The following is a 20,311-nucleotide window of genomic DNA, read 5'->3' as shown; positions in this document are numbered from 1 at the left end:
TACCAATCAAGCCTCCAGTGATAAAGCTGGATTAATGTGTGCCCACACATGCACAAAGCAGAAAGTTGTAGACTCAGGCCATGCATTCCCCCTGCCACTTCACCATCCGGACCAGAATTGAAGGACACCACACAATCAGTATGGGATCAAATCAGGTCACAACTTTATTGACTACAGATGAAGAGGTTTGGCCTAGGCAATGGGTAACAATTTACTTCTGGCCCGTATGCCAGAAATGACTTCAAGTGTCAACCCAGCAGCAGGAATTCCTAGGACTTACATCAAATGGGGAAATCCCAGCATGGATCGCTGCCTAGGGGAGTATTGAGGCTCAGGCCCCCATCCAGGCATAAGGACAGAAGCAACTCCTACACAGATCCCTTTAACAGGGTATCCTATTTTGGGAAGGTGAGCTGAGGGTACAACCTCCCCCTGCAGCCAAGACCAAGGTTACCCAGTGCCTAAACCACTAAACTTATGATGACTGCTAGGAGGTAGGCTCACCCTTCGGCCATAGCCAATTTGCCTGAAAGGCATTTTCCTACCCGGCCCTGAATACAGCAACCACCAATGCCATAGCAAGACGAAAGCAGCTGTAAAATGCAATATTAGAGGAGGCACTGGCTGACCCGCAATACTGCCACACCCAGGAAGGGGTAAGCGGACTTCCCTAAGACAGGAGGAACTAGGTTACTCCGCAGACAATACATGTGGCCCTACAGCAAAGGATTGAAAGCATTACTTCTTCCTTCTTCCAAGAACCTTTGACATGTGACTTGAGAAGCGCACACCCACCAGCTTGGCATACACCCCAATGCACATAGATAGCTCAAAGGGCACTGCAAATGACCCAACACAAGAAGGCATAAGCTGATCAAAGCGTGCTCTTCGCCCAATATGGCCTCAGTTATTTGCCTCTCCATCTCTTTAGTTGTATTTCCTGCCCAGATTAACAGCCAGTTAAACGAGGTAAAATACAACACCAGTACACCAAAGCACTACCAGCAGTATGAAGTAGGTGAAAAAGAGGATTCCCCAAGCAAGTGAGGGTCTCCCTCCAAAATTCCTATGCAGTTCTCAGCAAAAGCCCATCCTGCAAAGGGAAAGAGGGCGCACTGAAGTGAAGACTGGTGTGTTTGGGGAAGAGCAAAGCTTAATAGGGGGTCTGCTCTTCCACCTCCATATTCAACCCATGCTTGCACATGGGTCAGGAGCACAGCACCTCTGAGGGAGATCACCTGTGTTTTCTTTCCCAGGGGAATCAAGGTGTGGCAAATTTGCCCCCGTTCAAGAGTGAGAGCGGCGTTGTGTAAAATTGCTATGCAAGTTTTTGTGTGTGTTCATTCTTGTGTTTTAAGGTAATCTTGTGTGCTGTGTTTTTGTTGTTTTTATGCTGCCCAAGATGAAGGTCAGGCTGTGAATGTTCGTAATAAAATATAATAATAAATAAAATAATGACAACATATGTGTGAAATTGCTCTTGAGTTTCAAGCACTTCAAGTCCATCTTGGGCAAACATCATTTGAATTACAATAAGCAACAGCTGGTCAAACTAAAAACAACAATAATGTCACGAATCCTTCAGTTGTTTAATAATTTGTGCCAATGGTGGCCTTAACTCAAAATACAATTTCATACACACTGTACACTAAACCAGAACATAATTGTAAGTCATGCAAGATGTATCCTAACTGCATAATTACTGTTCACGGGGGTTTACAACTCTTCCCATGAACAAGATGGAATTGGTGATGTCATGGAAGATGAGAACAAGGAAGGGCATGTTAAACATCACTGTAGGACGCATTCTCCGGCCAACTGCTTCCACCGCAGTGGCAGCTGCTGCTTCAGTGCCAGCTTCATGGACATTCAGAACAGCTTCATGAAATGCCTGCCAATAAGACAATCAAGAATTAGTCTCAAACATAGGCCAATATCTTATCATTAGATAGAGATGGTCCTGGCCCTTGCAAGCAGAAGAGGGTATGTGAGATAATGTTCATTTTGTCATTTTTCACAACTATGAACTATTAATCTCTACTTCCCACCAATCATGAGTGTATTGTGCATGCCTCCAATTATTCAAGAATTTGGCCTCAGGGGACTGTACAGTTTCTCTTCTTCCTCACCATTGCTAGGGTTAGTTCAAAAATGCATCACAAGTTTTACTCTTTTCAAAATGAAACCTGGTCTCAAATTTTCAAAGTAAGCCCGGGGTTATTTCAAAGTAAGCCCAATTATTATCTATCTGTTCATGTAAAGGGATTCCTGAACCACATTGTGAGGAAATCAATATACGAAGTATGGGGTAAATATAAAGATCTATTAGATAATAAAACACCTTGGTGGCTTTCCCCATTGGAAGTGATATTTTTGAAAAAAGTAAACATGAAAGAAAATTGGGTCACATACAAAGATCTGTTAACAAAAACAGAAAATAAATTGAAGATAAAAGATTTTGAAGAAAAAAAGTTTTTGTTAACAGATTGGTTGCAGTACCACCAACTAAATTGCATATTTAGAAGTGACAAGGAGAGAGGCTTTGGGAAGTTATTCTTAAAGTGTGAAAAAGATTTGTTAGAAAATAATGAAAAACTATTAACAAAAATGTATAAGCTACTGTTGGAATGAGAAACAAAAGATGAAGAGGTTAAAGATGTAATTATAAAATGGGCAAAAAACTTGGGACATAATATCCCACTCAAGTCATGGGAAAGGCTGTGGAAGGAGGATTTAGAATTTGTTTTATGTTGCTCATTAAAGCAAAACTATATAAAAATTATGTATCATTGGTACCTAACCCCAGTTAAGATTGCAAAGATGTATAAAAACTCCATGAAAGTATGCTGGAAGTGTAAAGATAATGATGACATCTTTTTTGCACATGTGGTGGACTTGTAGAAGGGCAAAAGACTTCTGGGAAATGATTTATAATGAGTTTAAAAAATATTTAAGATAACCTTTCATAAAAAAAACCAGAAGCCTTTTTGCTCGGAATAGTGTGGGAAGAGATACCGTACCAAAGAACCTAAATAGATTGTTTATGTATGCTACCATGGCCACCAGAATGTTGTTTACCCAAAAATGGAAAGAAGAAGGTACACCAATGAAGGAAGAATGGATAATAAAGATGATAGAAGAAATTTCACAAGATTGGATAAAATTTATAGAATATGTTAAAGAACACTGTAGATATGTTAAAACATTAGCAGGGTTGTAACATTTATGATGGGTTAAATTTGGACAATCTATTTATAAATAAGATTTGAAATTTATAGAGGAAAAATAATGATATGCAAGATGACGATTGATTGAAATTGGAAGCCATGGGAGGAAGTCAAACGAAATGAATTTGCTGCATAATTATTTTCCTTTGTATAAGAACAAGCATGAAGGAGGCCTCCCAGCCTGTTCCCTTATATGATCAGTGAAAACAGCTGGTCCCGGCAAGTATTAACCACTCTCAATCTTAACCTGATAACTGCAATTTGTCCAGATTTTAATTTGTCTGAATTAATTTTAAGATTTTTTTTAATTAATTGATGCCAGTTTTTATGTATACTTATATGATGTTAGCTGGGGCTTAAGGGTTTCTCCACTAGTTCTGTTGGAAGACCTGGGGCTTTTCCTCAACTGTCACCAAGCAGTTTGTGGTGCCAATTTCATCAGCACAGCTGGAATACCAATTATTTTTTGGCTGCTCCTCTCCATGAGAGATGGGATTGTGGTGCAAGCACTCTAAACCCTTTGACTCAAAATGTAGGATGAAATAAAATAAAGAGCCTTTGGATCAACAAGATTGATTTTGAGAAGCCTACCTTGGAAACCTTCAGATCAGGGTTCCCAGTAAATCCAGAGAGGTCTGCTCTGTCTGTAAATACATCAGTAATACCCATTTTTCTTAATAGCCCTTTGATAGAATAGCTGCCCGAGACTGAAAACTTTGGAAGAAATAGCTGTATTCTCCTGTTGAAAGAGGAATCAGAGGCTGGAGAGGTACACTTTGAGAAAAATGTGTAAAGCAAATAATGGAAATTTACAATATGGCTAGATTAAAAGGGACTGTGAATTATTGCTAAAAGCACAATATTACAAAATAGTAGCCAATGATCACAATAAATAGATTTTTATAACAATGGGGTTATATCCAGTGCTAGTCCTACTCAGAGTAGACCCCCTGAAATTAATAGACAAGACAAAAATATCTGCATTAATTTTAATGGATGTGCTCTGAGCAGGACTAGCATCAGATAAAGCTGAACAAATGTATTAAGATCTCTATATATGCACACATAGGATCATAGAATTGTAGAGTTGGGATGGACATTGAGGTTCATCTATTCCAAACCTGCAATCCAAGACTATGCAGCTGTCCCATACAGGGATCGAACCTGCAATCGTGGATCCAGACTTGGCCTCCACAGTCACTTTATGGACTCATTGTTAAAAACCGTGTTTATGGAAGACAATCTTACTCGGCTATGAGTGATTGCCAAAGAAGAAGCGTGGCATTATCAGCACTGTGCTATAATCAACTGCATTAATATATTCAAGTGCAACACTCTTTCCATGACTGCAGGCTCCTTACCGTGGTTGCAGTGAATTCATCCATTTTAACAAAACGTCTTCGTTAAGAGCATCTTCCAAATGCTCCATTTTCCCTTGGTCAGGAAGAATAAATAATGCTGAAGCATTGCCCTTGTAGGGAAGCTTTACAACCTTACAGGACAAATCCTCATCTTGGTAAAACTCAAGAAAGCTGTCTTTTTTCATCATAGGGACTGTCACTGTTGTTTGTTCATCCACAAAGAAGTCATTTTCTTTTGTATTCTGAGAATTGAAAGGGGTTTCCCAAAAGGCTTATGGAAAAAACAACAACAGCATACAGGTCATTGGAGACAGAGAGCAGGAGGAAGAGAGCCAAAATAAGACCATGCTTACGGTAAAAAGCCATTTCACAAACTCTAAAAGGAATATGACTTTTTGGAACAATAAAAACTATTTGTTTTTTCATTTCTGGAAATTCAACCTTAGGTCTTCCTAGTGGATTTTAGTGCAGGAATAAGCAAAAAGAACTTACAACAGTGTATAAAACAAGTCCTCATGACTTACCTTTCAAGAAGATATAACTTACAAGAACCATTACAGCCTCTGTGTCAGGCTTCTTGTAAATATTAACTATATTCCCATCGGTTTTCTTTTCAATGTAGCTATTGATTTGACTTTCAGCTTCCTCAGGATTTTTGAAATTAGTTGGCAAAACTTCTGTCTCATAAAAAGTTTTTGCATCATCCAAGAACTTGTCTAGGAGATGCACTTGGTCATCTGTGAATAGGGCATTCCCAATGCTCAAGTGGATTTCACCATCGAGGTTGTTTAGCATCTGGAAGAGATGGCGGAAACCTTCGTGTATTTCCTGCTCGCTGAGATCTGCCTGGTTAAAGCCAAGTCCTGACAAAAGCTCACTCAACGTGGTGGATGCAGCTCCCAGTGACAGCATGGCAAACGCAGTGGAAATGCTCAAAGGTGAAAAGAAAATGTTATTATGAGGATGCTCGGAAGCAAGCTGGTGGTACAATTTAAAGGCAAACCCAGTATTTCCTGGGGCTATCTTCAAAGAGGGTGGATCACTGTCATGGTCTTCCCGGCGTTCAAAAGTATGGTGACAATGGGCAAAAACACAGAGCCCAGCAAGAAGCACATATAGGTGGGTATGAGACATTGTGTTCCTCTGGAAATGGTCTGTACAGAAAGAATCACATTTAAAATTTCTCATTACCATGACCTAATGAAGAATGTTTGCAGTTGGGTGGTGTCTATTAGCTTACTAGCTGCATGAGTTCTTTTCTACCAAGGCAAAACACCAAGTGTCCTCACAATATCCAAGGTCACTGGACAATCGGCATTGAACTGTGTTCATCTCATGCAGAGCTACCACAGTGTTGACTATGACATAGACATCTCAAGCCAAAGAGGGCCCATAACACAAAGCAGAAAGTGTAGCCTTGAATCAATGCTGCCAGAACAATCATCCCTGAACTTTGCGATTGCATCTCTGAGTCCTTCCGAAAAGCTCGACTGAACTACCCCAGGGATATTGTTGAACCAAGGTGGAACCACGTTGTTCCTATTTTCCAGTGCCTCTCAGGCTGTATTTGGTGACACTTTCATATTGCCACAAAATGAAAAAGAAAGATTGGGTGTATGTTCCTGTTCCATCTCTCCATTTCAGTGACTGAAACTGGTGTTGAATGTACATAGAAAGATAGACATGGTATTTTCATGCCCCTGGAGTAAGAGTCTGACCTAGCATGAAACTGTTCCCTATTTGGGAGACAGAGTGGAGTGATTGTTTTATCCCAGGTGAGAGCTAAGATGGGGGTAAAGTCCAATATTTTTATAATACGGGTGTTGAATTGTCTCCCACTTGGCTCATAGGCCGATAGCATTAGTGTATAAACATGTGCAAACTGTGTCTTCTACCAAATGTTTTTGGCATTTGTGTTGCCCTACAGTGCTTTGGCTTCCTTAGAATGTTGTTAAGTGATCCTGCAGTTTTATCGCCTAGTTCTATTCCTTTAGGGTATCATAAACATTTTCGCCCTCATCCCTAATGGATGATTTATTCTGAAGCAGGCACTCTTCAGATCCTGCTCACTTTCCCCCAGCAATCATTTTAAACTGTCTTTCCCCATTCTGGTTCAGGCAGAGCCCATCCCTTTCATACAGACCTGGGTTTTCTGGAAGTGTTCCCCAGTGCCGCTTGGCACTTGGTGCTTGATTGCTTGGGCCGAGATTCTGAGACTCCCGTCTTGCTTGAACAGCATGTTTTTTTTCAGTTCCTTTCAATTTATAACTCTGGATAGCTTCTCCCTCCTCCTGCAGCAGCCAATTAGATCAGAACAGCTAGCTAGCCACAGCAGCAACAGTTAAGTTTCTGAGGTCATTATTTGCAGGGGGGGGGGGATAGATGTGGACTAACTACTGAGCTGTGTAAGAAGAGGGAAATCTGTGACCTCTGTGGACAGAGGAAGGACTTGCACTTTGAGACAGGTGATATGTACTCGTCTTTACCAGAACTGGGTGTGCCTGCTTTGGACACCCATCTTGCAAGTATGTTTTTTGTGATCACTAAATAAATTTTTGCTGCTTCACTAACTTTGCTCAGAATTTATTTTAAGGGTCCCATTTGGGACCAGTGTTTTTATATCTCACAAGCTGTGTCCAATGCCAGTGAGTTGTGGTTTGATAATGGGGTTTAGGATAGTTTAGCCCTCTGGAAACGGGGAGATTTGTCAGTGTGTTGCAGGTTTGTTGATATTAAAGGCAGTCAGGGGCATCTTACCCATAGAGGCTAGTAGCACAGGGTGCCAGGGTGCCAAGTTCTGGAGGGCGCCAGGGAAGAGGCAGAGGCTGGACACGGCCCTTCCCAGCATCAGCTTGCTGCCCTCGCCCGCCTCCACCATGCTGCGTGAAGCAGCACCACACCCAGAGCCTCCATACCATTATCAAGCATATTGAAAGCCTCAAAGAGAACCAGTAGAGTCATTGTGTGGCTATATCCCTCCCTCCCAGGTGAATAACAACACAGGACACATTCTTTGAATTAAATGGGCGTAAAGGCCACAACTTTATTGGTTACAGATGTTGAGCGGTATTGGCTTAGGCATTGGATCCTAACCACTATATCTGACCCCCAACCCGGGTGTTGGAGGTCCGTGAAGGGTTAACCAGGAAGGTCAGCACCCCTGATGCTGATCAAGGGGAACTGCCCCCGTGATCACCATTGGGGCGTGGCTTCGGCCCTGACCTCCCTAGGCTTCGGACGGGACCATGCCCCCCGGAAACCTTTAACGGAATACCCTTCCAGTGAGGGGCAGGTGATGGCGCTACCTCCCCTTTTTACCTCTATTGATGTTATCCAATGCCTAACCGCCAAACCAAAGTTGTGACGAATTGCTACGAGAAAAAACCCGATTTTGGCTAGTCCAAATGGGAAAAAGTCCTACCAGGCCCCCCAGCCAACTGGGGCGACCAACCAGAGTCCATAGCAAGGTCAATAGCTAACCTAAAGGGTGGGTGGGCGGGAGAACTGAAGCAGCTGGGGGCAGCGAAAGGAGAGGGGGAAGGATTCCTGCCGTCTCCAGTTAAAGGGCTGTTGGCCCCTCCCCTCAGCCGTCCGGATTGGTCAGCCACTGGGGGGAGGCGTCGGGAAGTCCTCCAATCGTGCAGGGGCTGTGTATCAGCCCCTGCACGCATGCTCGGGTTGTGATACCCGCAACGCCACCTCCTGCCTATAGGCGGAAGTGGCTCAGCCACCAGAGGCGTAGCAAGCCCAGGTATACCCAGTGTGGAATTTTTTTTTTATCAACCCCCCTCCCATATAGACAGCTCGGGATAGGCTTGGGAGTCGTGGGCGGGCGCTGAATGTCCGCCCCCCTTCCTACCAGAGCCAGTGTGGTGTAGTGGTTAAGAGTGGTAGACTCGTAATCTGGGGAACCGGGTTCGCGTCTCCACTCCTCCACATGCAGCTGCTGGGTGACCTTGGGCTAGCCACACTTCTCTGAAGTCTCTCAGCCCCACTCACCTCACAGAGTGTTTGTTGTGGGGGAGGAAGGGAAAAGGAGAGTGTTAGCCGCTTTGAGACTCCTTCGGGTAGTGAAAAGCGGGATATCAAATCCAAACTCTTCTTCTTCTTCTACGCCTCTGACCCGCAACCCTCTCACAAGTGCTTCCAGTCTTCAGACGCCCCGCACGCTTTTGCAAAAAAGAAAATGAAAGAAAAATGGGAATGCCAATGTTTTGCCGAGTAAAAAGAAAGAGAGGTGTGTGTGGGGGGGGGGAGGGAGCTGCATGGCTTTGCTGGCAAAGCTGAGCAGCTCGTCCTCTCCCCGCCTCCTCCTGCAGGCTCCAGTCAGGACTCAGGAGCGGGGGTAACGGCGTGCCGACCCCCCCCATGACTCCCAATATCCAGAGCTGGGGGGGGGAAGGCGGAGAGAGGATGAGCTGCTTGCTGACAGCAGAGGTGCGGCCGCGAGGGAGTCAAGGCGCTCTGCTCATCACTTCTGTCCTGACAGCAGGACCGCACTCAAGCCAAGTGAAAGAATTGGCACTGCGCCTTTAAGAGGGAGCAGGCAACTTCGCCGCCCCCCACCTCCTCCCCATCCCTCGAGCTTGCACAAGAAGGAAAAGCCCGATAGGTGGAAGGGGGAGAGAAATCAGCATTAATTTTATTACAGCAAGAGCCAGCAATACAAAACAACACAGCTCCAAACGGAAGACCAACAACATCACCACCACAGGAGGGGGAAATCCAAAGGGCCAGAATAATAAGAGAAATAATAATAAAAAACAGCACTAAAAAAGTTTATAATATATTATTCTATAGAAGAGATTTACATTTTCTAATAGCTAAGTTGCAAAATTTGGCCACAGCATAGGATACTGAGCTCAAAGAGTCTTCCAAAAGGAATTTACGTAAAATTTCGGGGGAGAATTCCAAATAATATTGCAAGGGTGTAAATTTTGATAAAAGGGGTAGTATAAGTCGAGATCGTTCTTCGCTATAAAGTTCACAAAATAGAAGAATGTGAGTAACAGATTCCACTTTATTGGATGTGCAGTTTCTCTCCCTTGGGGGAGAGAAATGTGACATAGACTTGTAGTGCGCAAGAGAAAGAGAGAGAGAGAGAGACCAAGAGGCGCCGTCGCATGGAGGATCCTTCGCCCACGGCTGCGGGCAGGGGCACGATGGCACCCCCAAGGGGTGCCCTCTTGTCACCCCTTCAGAAATGGAACCCGGTGCGCTCCGCTTCCTCCGCCCACCCCTTCCTATGCCACTGACAGCCACTCACCTCTCCCTTCTAAATATCATCAAACAGAGTTGCCCAATGCAGTTTCAATTTGGTGGCCAGGCTTGAAGGATGTAGATAATCAGTTTCCTCCAAGCAAGTTTGAAGTTGTAGGAACCTGATGCTCCCATTCTTCATTGAAATCATTTGAAAATCATGCTCTGCTATCTTAAAATTAAACTGAGCATAATGAATAACTGTGAAGGCAAAATTCCAAAATGGGCTGCCTAGGAGGTCAACATTGTTCATTCTTGTGATCTATAAAGAGAGCACAGCTAAGAACACGAGGCAAACATCTAAAGTTTGGGCTGGAGTATCTGGTGGCAATGTAAACAGTCAGAACAGGGTCGTGCTATCATTTGAAAGCTTTCAGAAGGATCAGAACACATAACTGGGAAAGTGCTCATGGTGGGAAGGATGATTACATATTGTAGTTCAAAAGTCACATGCGGAGAAAGAGGGAAAGTTAGATAGCCAATGGGGTACTGCATTTGTGGTACACCACCTTATATGGTATCCAAGTTCTTAGAAGTATATTAAAAAGGTAGATGATTTAAGAGGTGTTTGATTCTTTTGGAAAACTGCTATGATAGTAATATCAATCAGAAATACGTTACATGAATGAATCTTGGAGAAGGGTGAAAAATGGAGCAATATATGCAAATACCCAGTAATCCATTTGGAAACATAAAATAGAATATGGATACAGTCATACCTCAGTTCCTGAACGCCTTGGGAGTCGAACATTTTGGCTCCCGATCAAAAACCGGAAGTGAGTGTTTCAGTTTTCGAACATCATTTCGGAAGCTGAATGTCCGACGATGCTTCCGTGGCTTCTGATTGGCTGCAGGAGCTCAGAGACTGGGTGGGGTGCAACAATACAGTGCTCCCACCCCACCCTCCATCTCCCCAGGCTAATCCAGAAAGCTACTGTGTTCAACAACCTCAGGGAGGTCATGGAGAGAAAACAAGGTCACACTCTGCACACACACCCCCACTGCCATCTCTCTTCCAACTGGGCACCCAAGGCAGTTTTGGTGCTATGGCCAAGCTGGAAGGCAGATGGGAATGGATGTGAAGCATGTCTGAAGCCCTCATTATTGATTGAAATTATTTGAATACTAGGTTCTGCTCTCTTAAGGTTAAATTAAGCATGATTCATAGCTGCTAGCAGGAGAAGAAAAGGCCAGATGCTGCAATGGGCTGCCAAGGAGGCAACCATTGCTCATTGCTGAAGGTACCTAACTAAATTAGGAAAAGGGGGAAACTAGATACATCAAGGATATAGGGTCGTGTGGAACTCTACTAAGTTGATATACTGGTATAATAGGCTGATGCAAGAATACGGGAAAGTGGAACTAATGGACAGTGAAACTAGCAGAAGAAACAGAACAAGCATTAGGGGAACAGTATGCACGCTTGCAATCTAAATGGGTACAGACCACAGATGAGATAAGCATGGAGAGTGAAACATCTGATAAATATTCATCAGAACACGGAAGTGTTATAGCTTCAATGCTCTCAACAAGATCAGGACACATAACTGGGATGGGTTTATGATGGGAAGGTCAATTGAATTCTAGGTGGATGTAGCTGTTGATGAGACCCTCAGCTTCTGCACAATGGAAAACGTCAACTTGACATTTTAAAACATTTGGCATAATTCATGCATTACTGTTTTTTTAGAAGTTAGATTTTTTTTTAAGAGCTTGTTCATCTGTGATCAATGTTCTCCTGGGTTTCAGGAGGAAATGATGGAAATCTCTATGTGCTCACTGACCTCAGTTTGGTTAAAGCCACGTCTTGACAAATGCTGGTTCAGTGTGGAGCAGGGCCGCTGCTGAAGCTGCCTAAGCTCTTAACTATCTACCTGTTATGAAATAATAATAATTATGATCAAGCTAGAAAAACAAAATACATATAGGTATTACCAAAATGTATACCTACTGTTTCACTAAAGGACTTTTGGCTTTGTGCACTCATTTACCAAAGACGCGCTGCGCCAGCGGCAGCGCTTGTCATTCACAATGGCGGCACTTGTCAGACTCAACGAGTATAAGTGTATTGTAAAATAAATGAGCAAATAAAAAAAGTTTGTTTCTTTTTCCTCCCTTCTTTTGTAACAAGAGATAAGGCGTAAGCATGGTGTCTGACATAAGCATAATAAAAGTTAATTTGGGGGCTAAACTAAATTTGGGGGCGCTGGGCAGATCTTTGCACCCTGGTGTGGAGGATCAAACTGTGGCACTTTCATCCCCCAGTAAACAGCACAGCAAATATGAAAACAAAACATTTTTGCTGCCAGCCACTGAAGCAACCTGATGGTAGAATATTCTGCTCAAGTCAATTTTACTTTGGGGTATTTTTACGTAGGTCACTTTTACCCAGAGGCTGGCCATTGTTAATGGGAGGGATGGTCGGACAGACAGACATGTATATTTGGTCACCCATGTGATCCTGCAGAAACACTCCCCACAAAAGGACCTGTAGATGGAGCAAAACTAAGCATTGTCCTGTGTGTGTGCATTTGAACCCTGTTGTTGTTCAGTCATTCAGTCGTGTCCGACTCTTCGTGACCCCGTGAACCAGAGCACACCAGGCGTGCCTATCTTTCACTGCCTCCCACAGTTTGGCCAAACTCATGCTAGTCGCTTCGAGAACACTGTCCAACCATCTCATCCTCTGTCGTCCCCTTCTCCTTGTGCCCTCCATCTTTCCCAACATCAGGGTCTTTTCTAGGGAGTCTTCTCTTCTCATGAGGTGGCCAAAGTACTGGAGCCTCAACTTCAGGATCTGTCCTTCCAGTGAGCACTCGGGGCTGATTTCTTTAAGGATGGATAAGTTTGATCATTTTGCAGTCCATGCTCAAGAGTCTCCTCCAGCACCATAATTCAAAAGCATTTGAACCCTACCAAGTTACAAAAGTGTGCCCACACAGAGATTGTAGCAAAAGATGGGATTTATTAGAAAGCATAGGGGCAATTTAACAACGAAGCACATCAACATGCATGTAGCAATGGAGAGATGAGCAATGCTAAAATCTGTTCTTAAATAGATTTGTAGGGGGAAAGAAGGAGAAGGAGAAGAAGAAGAAGAAGAAGAAGAAGAAGAAGAAGAAGAAGAAGAAGAAGAAGAAGAAGAAGAAGAAGAAGAAGAAGAATGAGCAGGTAGTCAGTCAATCAAAGATGATTAACCAGGAAGGTTTTAACTAGAGACAATGGACTATCAGAGCAAGTTCATCTTTTGAGAACAATGACTACAGTGACACAATGTTGTCTAACCCAGCCTCAAAGAGACACTTTCCCATCTAATTCAATATTTGCAATTTTGTGGGATTCCCAGTTGGTAGAAGAAGGCTGTCTCCTGCATCTACAGAGTTTTCAGGGTGTCAAAACCTGCTTATTTTTATTTATGCTTATGTTTTTAATTCTGCCGTTAAATTCCTTTGAACCCTCTGTGTAACAAGTATAGTCAAGATGATGGTTATCAATAGTCCAGGTTGATCAGGCAATATGAGATATAATACAAACTCTATTCTGAAGGTAAGAGGTTCATTGTTTTCTAAATATAAACTATAGTGTAAGAGTAAGCCTTGGCCCATGTTAAAGATTGCAGCAATTAATTCTCTTTAAAACCATTTGTAAAGTATTTCAGTTCTGAAGCTTCCAAACAGAATGATAATTTGCCAGGGTTTTGCCAGCCACTCTGGGCAGCTTACAGCATATGCAAAACAGTAAAATATCAAACATTACTCACTCAACGGACAAAACTGCCCATACTCAGGGGGCTGAACTATCCTAATTCCCACTAGTAAACTACAGCCCACTGGACTTGAATTTGGGAGGCACCAACTTTTTGTATTTTTCAAACCAGCTAGGTGTCCTTACCTAATTGCCCTTACCTTCCTGCTGCAGCAGGAAGTAGAAGTTAACCAGGGCTATAAACTGAAAGCAACCCAGCAAGAGAGCTTACTCTATGGGCAAGAGTGAAGACCACACATCTCAGGCCCTACAGACCAAGTGCCAAGGTACCCGGGAACATTTTATAATAAACCCAGGTTAGGTATAAAAAAGGATCCGTGGAACATTTGTTCATAATTCATGATGCACAAGAGACGAGGATGGAAATGTTTATGATTGGCAATTTTTTTGGAGGGGGGGGGAGTAGAACTACAGAACGAAAATGCAGACAAAATCAGTAGGAGGCAAGCTCATGAAGGTGTGTGGGGTTAATCTCAAGCCCTGTGCTCCCTTGCTGAAGTGGCTGTTTTTAAGAGGCTGTCTGCCATTCTTAAATGCAAGTAACATTAGGAATAGGCTCTATCTATTACGGGGTATAACCAGGAGCTGACCAAGATAGTGGCTAAATACCTTTATTTGGTTTTTTTGTCGTTGAAACACATTGCAGACGTCTGATCTCCCTGGAGACCTAGAGATGTAATGTTAGACTGTTTTGCTTCTTTCACTTGACAAATGTTTTGTTTCACCGGGAAGGCAGTAATTCTGTATTGATTTGCTATGGATGTTTGTATGTGATGCCAATAAAAGGTTTGTTGATGATGAATAGGCTCTATTGAGGCTGTATACCATCTCCACAGGACTCTCCCCAAACTAGCACACCTTGCACTGACACAACTAAGGGCATCATGCAAACCTGCTGGGGATGGTGGGTTACATCACTGTATGCAAAGTGAATTATTTCTGTTACATAGTTCTGTAGAACTGGGCCACACTCACAAATAAGGTTGTCTCATTCCCAATGAATTTTGCTTTTGATCAAAATGAATTCCTTTCAGTAGGTTTATAACGGAGAGTGCTAACATATTCTGTGTTGTGTTGTGTTTGGTTTGTTTGTGTGTTTTAAGCAAATCTCAGATCACAATGAAACCCGCCACCCACCTCTCCTTGTTACTGATTGTCCTTCAAGTCCACAATGGTCATGGAGGTAAAGATCCGATTCAGGAAAAGCTAGCTTCCAGCATTGTTGACTTTGCATTTAAATTCTCCAAACACGTAACTTCACATCAAGGTGCCAAAAATATTTTGTTCTCTCCTGTGAGTATCTCCATGGCTTTTTCAGCACTTGGCTTGGGTGCTAAGTCTAAAACCCAAAATCAGATCTACAGTGGACTTGGATTGACGACAATTGACACAAGCAAGATACATGCAGGATTTCAAGAGCTCCTCAAGGTGCTGACCAGTTCCAAAAAAGCAGGAAAGGTGAACCTAGGGAATGTCTTGTACCTAACTAAGGGCATCAAAATAGCCACTAAGTACAATAAGGATCTCCAAAATTTCTACAAATCTGAGATCTTTGCTGTTGACTTCAAAGACAATGTAGTGGCTGAAAAGCAGATAAATGATTATGTGAAGAAGAAAACTCGTGGGAAAATAACCAAAATGGTTAAAAACTTAGCTCAAGACACGAGCATGTTTCTTGGGAACTATGTCTACTTCAAAGGTATGTTGAAGAAATATGAGTAACAAATATTTAATGCTTTGAATTGCTTAATCACCTGAAGATAGCAGGAATGACAAACAAAGGAACATTAACTCTCCAAAGTACATAATCTGGCAGGCAATGGTGGAAAAGTTATCACTTTCAAATGGGTGGCTTTAAAATTGCTTGTCTTGAATTGATTTTTGTAATACTATATTTCAGACCAATTTTTGAGAGTTTGTAAAGTATAAAAGAGTTGAAAGTTCCAAATACATAAGTTCAAGGCAATATTAGAGAAGGGCAAGGGTTGAGGGAGGGGTGACAAAGCTATGCCCCTACAGATGTTCTTGGACTCCACCTTCCACCATCCCTGACCATTGCCATGCCAGCTGGGGCATAACATCTGTAGGGCACCAAATTTCCTGTCCCCGGATGCTTCTACCAGACAGGAAACAGTGCCCCTCTACTTAGTCCACATTTTGACCTGTGGGACCCTGCTTTCCCCCTTTTGTCTTTTCCTTTCTGTCAGAGAGCCAGTGTGGTGTAGTGGTTAAGAGCGGTAGACTCGTTATCTGGGGAACCGGGTTCGCGTCTCCACTCCTCCACATGCAGCTGCTGGGTGACCTTGGGCTAGTCACACTTCTTTGAAGTCTCTCAGCCCCACTCACCTCACAGAGTGTTTGTTGTGGGGGAGGAAGGGAAAGGAGAATGTTAGCCGCTTTGAGACTCCTTTGGGTAGTGATAAAGCAGGATATCAAATCCAAACTCTTCTTCTTCTTCTTCTTCTTCTTCTTCTTCTTCTTCTTCTTCTTCTTCTTCTTCTTCTTCTTCTTCTTCTTCTAAAACTTCAAAGGCCTGTAGACTTGCACTTGGTAGTCTTTCTCCTTTGACTGGACTTGCATGATGTGATGCACTGCTTTCATGCTGGAAGGTTAATCCTCAAATAGGCAGTTACCTATTCTTTTTCTCCCAAGACAACTGGGAGAACCCTTTTGAAGCTCGTTTTACCTGGGAAGAACCCTTTTTTGTCGATGAAAAGACAACTTTGAAAGTCAAGATGATGCGCAAAACCGAGACTGTCAATTATCTCCACGATGAACATCTGTCTTGCTGGTTAGTGGAACTTCCGTACAGAGGAGGTGCTGTTGCCTGGTTTGTTCTGCCGGACAAAGGGAAACTGAAGACAGTGGAGGATGCATTGGGGCAAAATACTCTGGCCAGGTGGAAAACAACTTTACAACAAGGGTAAGCTTTCTCTCTCTGCCGTTTCTAAGTACCTCTGTAGTATTTATTGTGCATGAGAGTATGGAATGAAGGCATTCTTTAAAAACAAAGGAGAACATATGTGCAAAGGACTTTTACCGATACACCAGAAGATGACTCAGGAAACCAGTTGTGGTGAAAATGATAAAGTTTTGTTGAGTATGGCTCATAGCTGTCAACCTTCCCTTTTTTGCGGGAAATTCCCCTATCAGTACTATAGTCTATAGTATAGTACTGATAGGGGAATTTCCTGCAAAAAAGGGAAGGTTGGCAGCTATGGTATGGTTCCTTGCAGGATCTGCAGACCAAATTATACTTAGCTTAATCAAAATATAATCTGTGCAGAAAAGTTCCTCAAGCTGAGAGGAACCAGGTCACTCCACACCCTTGTGCAAGTTTGAGGGCATGGAGAAAAGTATTGGAAGGAATATTTCCTCCTTTCTCCAAGACCCTTGTGAACTAGGCAAGTGAAGAGTGGCCCTGCTATCTCAGCATCCTCCCACCAATGTGCATGCCAAGCCTAAAGGGCACCCCAATGGCCATATTCAAGGCAGCATCACATGACCATAGAGTCCTCTTAACCCAATACAGTCATACCTTGGATCCCAAATGCCTTGTGAATTAAATGTTTTGGCTCCTGAATGTTGCATAGGCGGAAGTGGAGTGTTCCAATTTGCGAACGTTCTTTGGAACCCGAACCTCTGACACAACTTCTACAGCTTCCGATTGGCTGCAGGAGCTTCCTGCAGCCAATCAGAAGCTGTGCCTTGATTTCTGAACATTTTGGAAGTCAAACGGACTTCCAGAATGAAATCCGATCGACTTCTGAGGTACCACTGTACTGCCTCAGCTATTTGCCCCTCATCTCCTGGTTTGTCTTTCCTGCCCAGACTAAAAGTCAATTAAAGCAATCAGAAACATTGCCAAGCACATGTGTCTCAGTAGTATGAAGTAGCAAAAAATGAGGAGTCTTGTGGCCAGTTGGTGCCCCCCACCCCAAGATTCCTCCTCAGCTCCTTAACTTGCAGCTAGAAAATCCCACAGTGCATAGGGAGGGAGGTCCTTCCATAGAGAAGACGGGAGCTCCTCCCCAAGGAGAAAGAAACTGAGTCTCCTTTCCAGGGGAACATGGGCTTGGCAGATTTACCGCTGCTTGATTTTGGGGGGGGGCATAGTATGCTTCATATGTAGCTCACAATGATCCATTAAGAAGCCATTCTGCTTCCACTCTTGATATCAGCAAAGAAATGCAGACCACAATCAGAACTATTATAGCAGAAAACAAGTGTATGCAGATCTGAAAATGTAAATGCTGCATGCATACACTCCAACATTTCTCTGATGAAAATAAGGGTGTCCTTTTGTTGTTGTTGTTGTTGTTGTTGTTGTTGTTGTTGCTGCTGCTGCTGCTGCTGTTTCTACATTAAACATTTAAAAACTTCCCTATACAGGGCTGCCTTCAGATATCTTCTAAAGGTTGTATAGTTACTTATCTCCTTGGCTCAGGGGTCGCATAACTCCATACTCTCCAACATTTCTCCGATGAAAATAGGGACGTCCTAAGGAAAAGTGGGACATGCCGGGATCAAATCAGAAACCTGGCTGGCTTCTGTAAATCTGGAAAATATGGACACTTGGAGGGTCTGCCATAGTCAAAACAAAATAAAAAATAAAAAATTCCTTCCAGTAGCACCTTAGAGACCAACTAAGTTTGTTCTTGGTATGAGCTTTCGTGTGCATGCACACTTCTTCAGATACTTGGAGGGTCTGTACATGTTGGCAAAATAAAACTCCTTATAGACTATCGTTTTAATTTTTTTTGTTCTCTTGTTTCCCAGAGAAATTAGCCTGCACCTTCCAAAATTTTTAATGTCTACATCCTATGATCTCAAAGATTTGCTGTCCAGGATGGGTATTACTGAAGTCTTTACCAACAAAGCTGACCTATCGGGAATTACCGGTACTGGAAGTCGCAACTTGATGGTTTCCACAGTACGTACATAAACGTGGTCATGCATGTGCAAACTGCTCAGGTGGAAGAATGACCAAGAAGGCCCTCTTCTGCTGGTTGCAGCACGTAAGACGGTCTATAGGGAAGGAGGCAGTGTTTCAATTTAGGGCTGAGTCATTTAGGGCTTTAAACACTAACATGAGCACCTTGGATTGGGCCCAGAAATGGCAGCCACCACAGCTGTTTTAAAACAGGGGTTTTAGAAGATCTAAATGGAAATCCAGCCAGTATTCTGCTGCTGCATTTTGGACCAACTGCAGTTGCTTAGTCATCTTCTAGGGCAGTCCCAATCTGGAGGTTAGCAGAGCCTGGATAGGTGCCAAGCATTGTGGACTGTTCCTTTATTTCATCATTATTGTTTTATATTGTTTTAAGGTGTCGTTTCTAGCCACAAAGCTGTTTTCATTGCATCTAAATTCATTTTACACTGGCATGTTGCGTATGCTTTAATTCATTTATGGAATTAGCAGCTGCAGTATATTTGCTGCTGACTCCACAATGCAGCCACAGTAGTTTAGTGCTGAATTTCCGTAGCTAAGGCAAAGTTCTCTAATGCAACACAGTTTTGTCTGGACCTAGGCTGGACCTAGACCAGGCATCCCCAAACTTCAGCCCTCCAGATGTTTTGTACTACAATTCCCATCATCCCTGACCACTGGTTCTGTTAGCTAGGGATCATGGGAGTTGTAGGCAAAAACATTTGGAGGGCCGTAGTTTGGGAATGCCTGATCTAGACACATCAAAAAAGCGCTTCAGTTTAAAGCCTTGTAAATTTAAGCAGGGAAAACAGGTAGAGAAAAACAGGACTCCACATCGCCATATGGTGGCACGATGTTATATCGCACATATAACGCATATAAATCACTTGCTGAGTCCCCAGATTAATTAATAGAATAATTGTAGAGTTGGAAAGGAACCTAAGGGTCATCTGGTGCAGAAATCATAGCCAATTCCTAACACTCACACCCCATTAGCCATTTTGCCAATATGCACACGTATGTAAATGCATGCATTAGTGTGAGAGCAGAAACAACTGTGCCCTTTTAAAAATCTGTGTCTCTCTCTGCATCTGTGGTTCTGTTGGAGGCTGCGATGGTTTCCAACAATATATATATTTTCCCTCCTATGCAGGCTTCTCACAAGGCTGTCTTGGATGTTAATGAAAGAGGGACGGAGGCAGCTGCAGTCAGCTTTGGAAGTCAGGTGACTGGGGCTTCTCCCAACGCCCCACGCCCTGTTCTACTCAAATTTGACAGGCCGTTCTTTCTCTTCATATGGGCACCGGATGACGGGGTAATGCTTTTCATGGGGAAAATAGTGAACCCACTTCAAGCATGAACACCAAGGGAACATCCATTTTCTATTTCAGATCTGTAGCGTGATTTATGTCTTCAAAAGGAACATATAAAGTCAATTGCTGAATCTTACAGAAATGCCAACGTGTTAAAAATGAAGGCTCCCTAAGGCTTTGTAGATAAGTTGGGGAGTGTCAGCTGCTATAGCGAATGTGTGATGCATTTCAAACCATTAAACAAGGCACCTATACAAAATGTTCTCCCTTCCTGCTGATGATGTAGCTGTCATGTTGTTGAAACTTGTGAATTACATTCCGGCACTATTTCAACTGTTTAGGCAACTGTTCCACTTAATTCCTGGCTGTAAAATAAATATAACCAGATAATGCCAGATTAGATTTAATTCCATGTACATTGACTTGAGACAATACAATAAAAGAATATATGATAAA

At 43.0% G+C, this 20,311-nt stretch overlaps 2 protein-coding genes across 2 annotated transcripts; one reads left to right on the top strand and one right to left on the bottom strand.

The window, feature by feature from the left end:
• Positions 1 to 1,699: 1,699 nt before the first annotated feature.
• On the bottom strand, positions 1,700 to 5,731 carry LOC117060619 (alpha-1-antitrypsin-like). Its single transcript, XM_033173010.1, has 4 exons — positions 5,113 to 5,731; positions 4,589 to 4,859; positions 3,819 to 3,966; positions 1,700 to 1,891 (listed from the first exon to the last, which is right to left on the bottom strand). Exons 1-4 carry the CDS (start codon positions 5,720 to 5,722, stop codon positions 1,700 to 1,702), a joined length of 1,221 nt encoding a protein of 406 aa, XP_033028901.1. The 5' UTR covers positions 5,723 to 5,731.
• Positions 5,732 to 14,731: 9,000 nt separating this feature from the next.
• LOC117060766 (serine protease inhibitor 2.1-like) lies at positions 14,732 to 19,902 on the top strand. The gene is made up of 4 exons (XM_033173300.1): positions 14,732 to 15,311; positions 16,265 to 16,535; positions 18,392 to 18,545; positions 19,696 to 19,902. Exons 1-4 carry the CDS (start codon positions 14,732 to 14,734, stop codon positions 19,900 to 19,902), a joined length of 1,212 nt encoding a protein of 403 aa, XP_033029191.1.
• The last annotated feature ends 409 nt before the right edge of the window (positions 19,903 to 20,311 follow it).

This window comes from Lacerta agilis, chromosome 1, assembly GCF_009819535.1.
Source record: "Lacerta agilis isolate rLacAgi1 chromosome 1, rLacAgi1.pri, whole genome shotgun sequence".
Classification (NCBI taxonomy): Eukaryota; Metazoa; Chordata; class Lepidosauria; order Squamata; family Lacertidae; genus Lacerta; species Lacerta agilis.
Note: the sequence above shows the minus strand (reverse complement) of the source record. Positions and strands in the feature narration are given on the sequence as shown.

Coding starts and splice junctions, on each gene's coding strand:
- LOC117060766 (XM_033173300.1), top strand. CDS start 14,732: ATGAAACCCGCCACCCACCTCTCCTTGTTACTGATTGTCCTTCAAGTC. Junction 15,312..16,264: donor GAACTATGTCTACTTCAAAG/GTATGTTGAAGA, acceptor TTTTCTCCCAAG/ACAACTGGGAGAACCCTTTT. Junction 18,546..19,695: donor GCAACTTGATGGTTTCCACA/GTACGTACATAA, acceptor CCTCCTATGCAG/GCTTCTCACAAGGCTGTCTT.
- LOC117060619 (XM_033173010.1), bottom strand. CDS start 5,722: ATGTCTCATACCCACCTATATGTGCTTCTTGCTGGGCTCTGTGTTTTT. Junction 4,860..5,112: donor AAGTTATATCTTCTTGAAAG/GTAAGTCATGAG, acceptor TTTTTCCATAAG/CCTTTTGGGAAACCCCTTTC. Junction 1,892..3,818: donor CTGATCTGAAGGTTTCCAAG/GTAGGCTTCTCA, acceptor TCTTATTGGCAG/GCATTTCATGAAGCTGTTCT.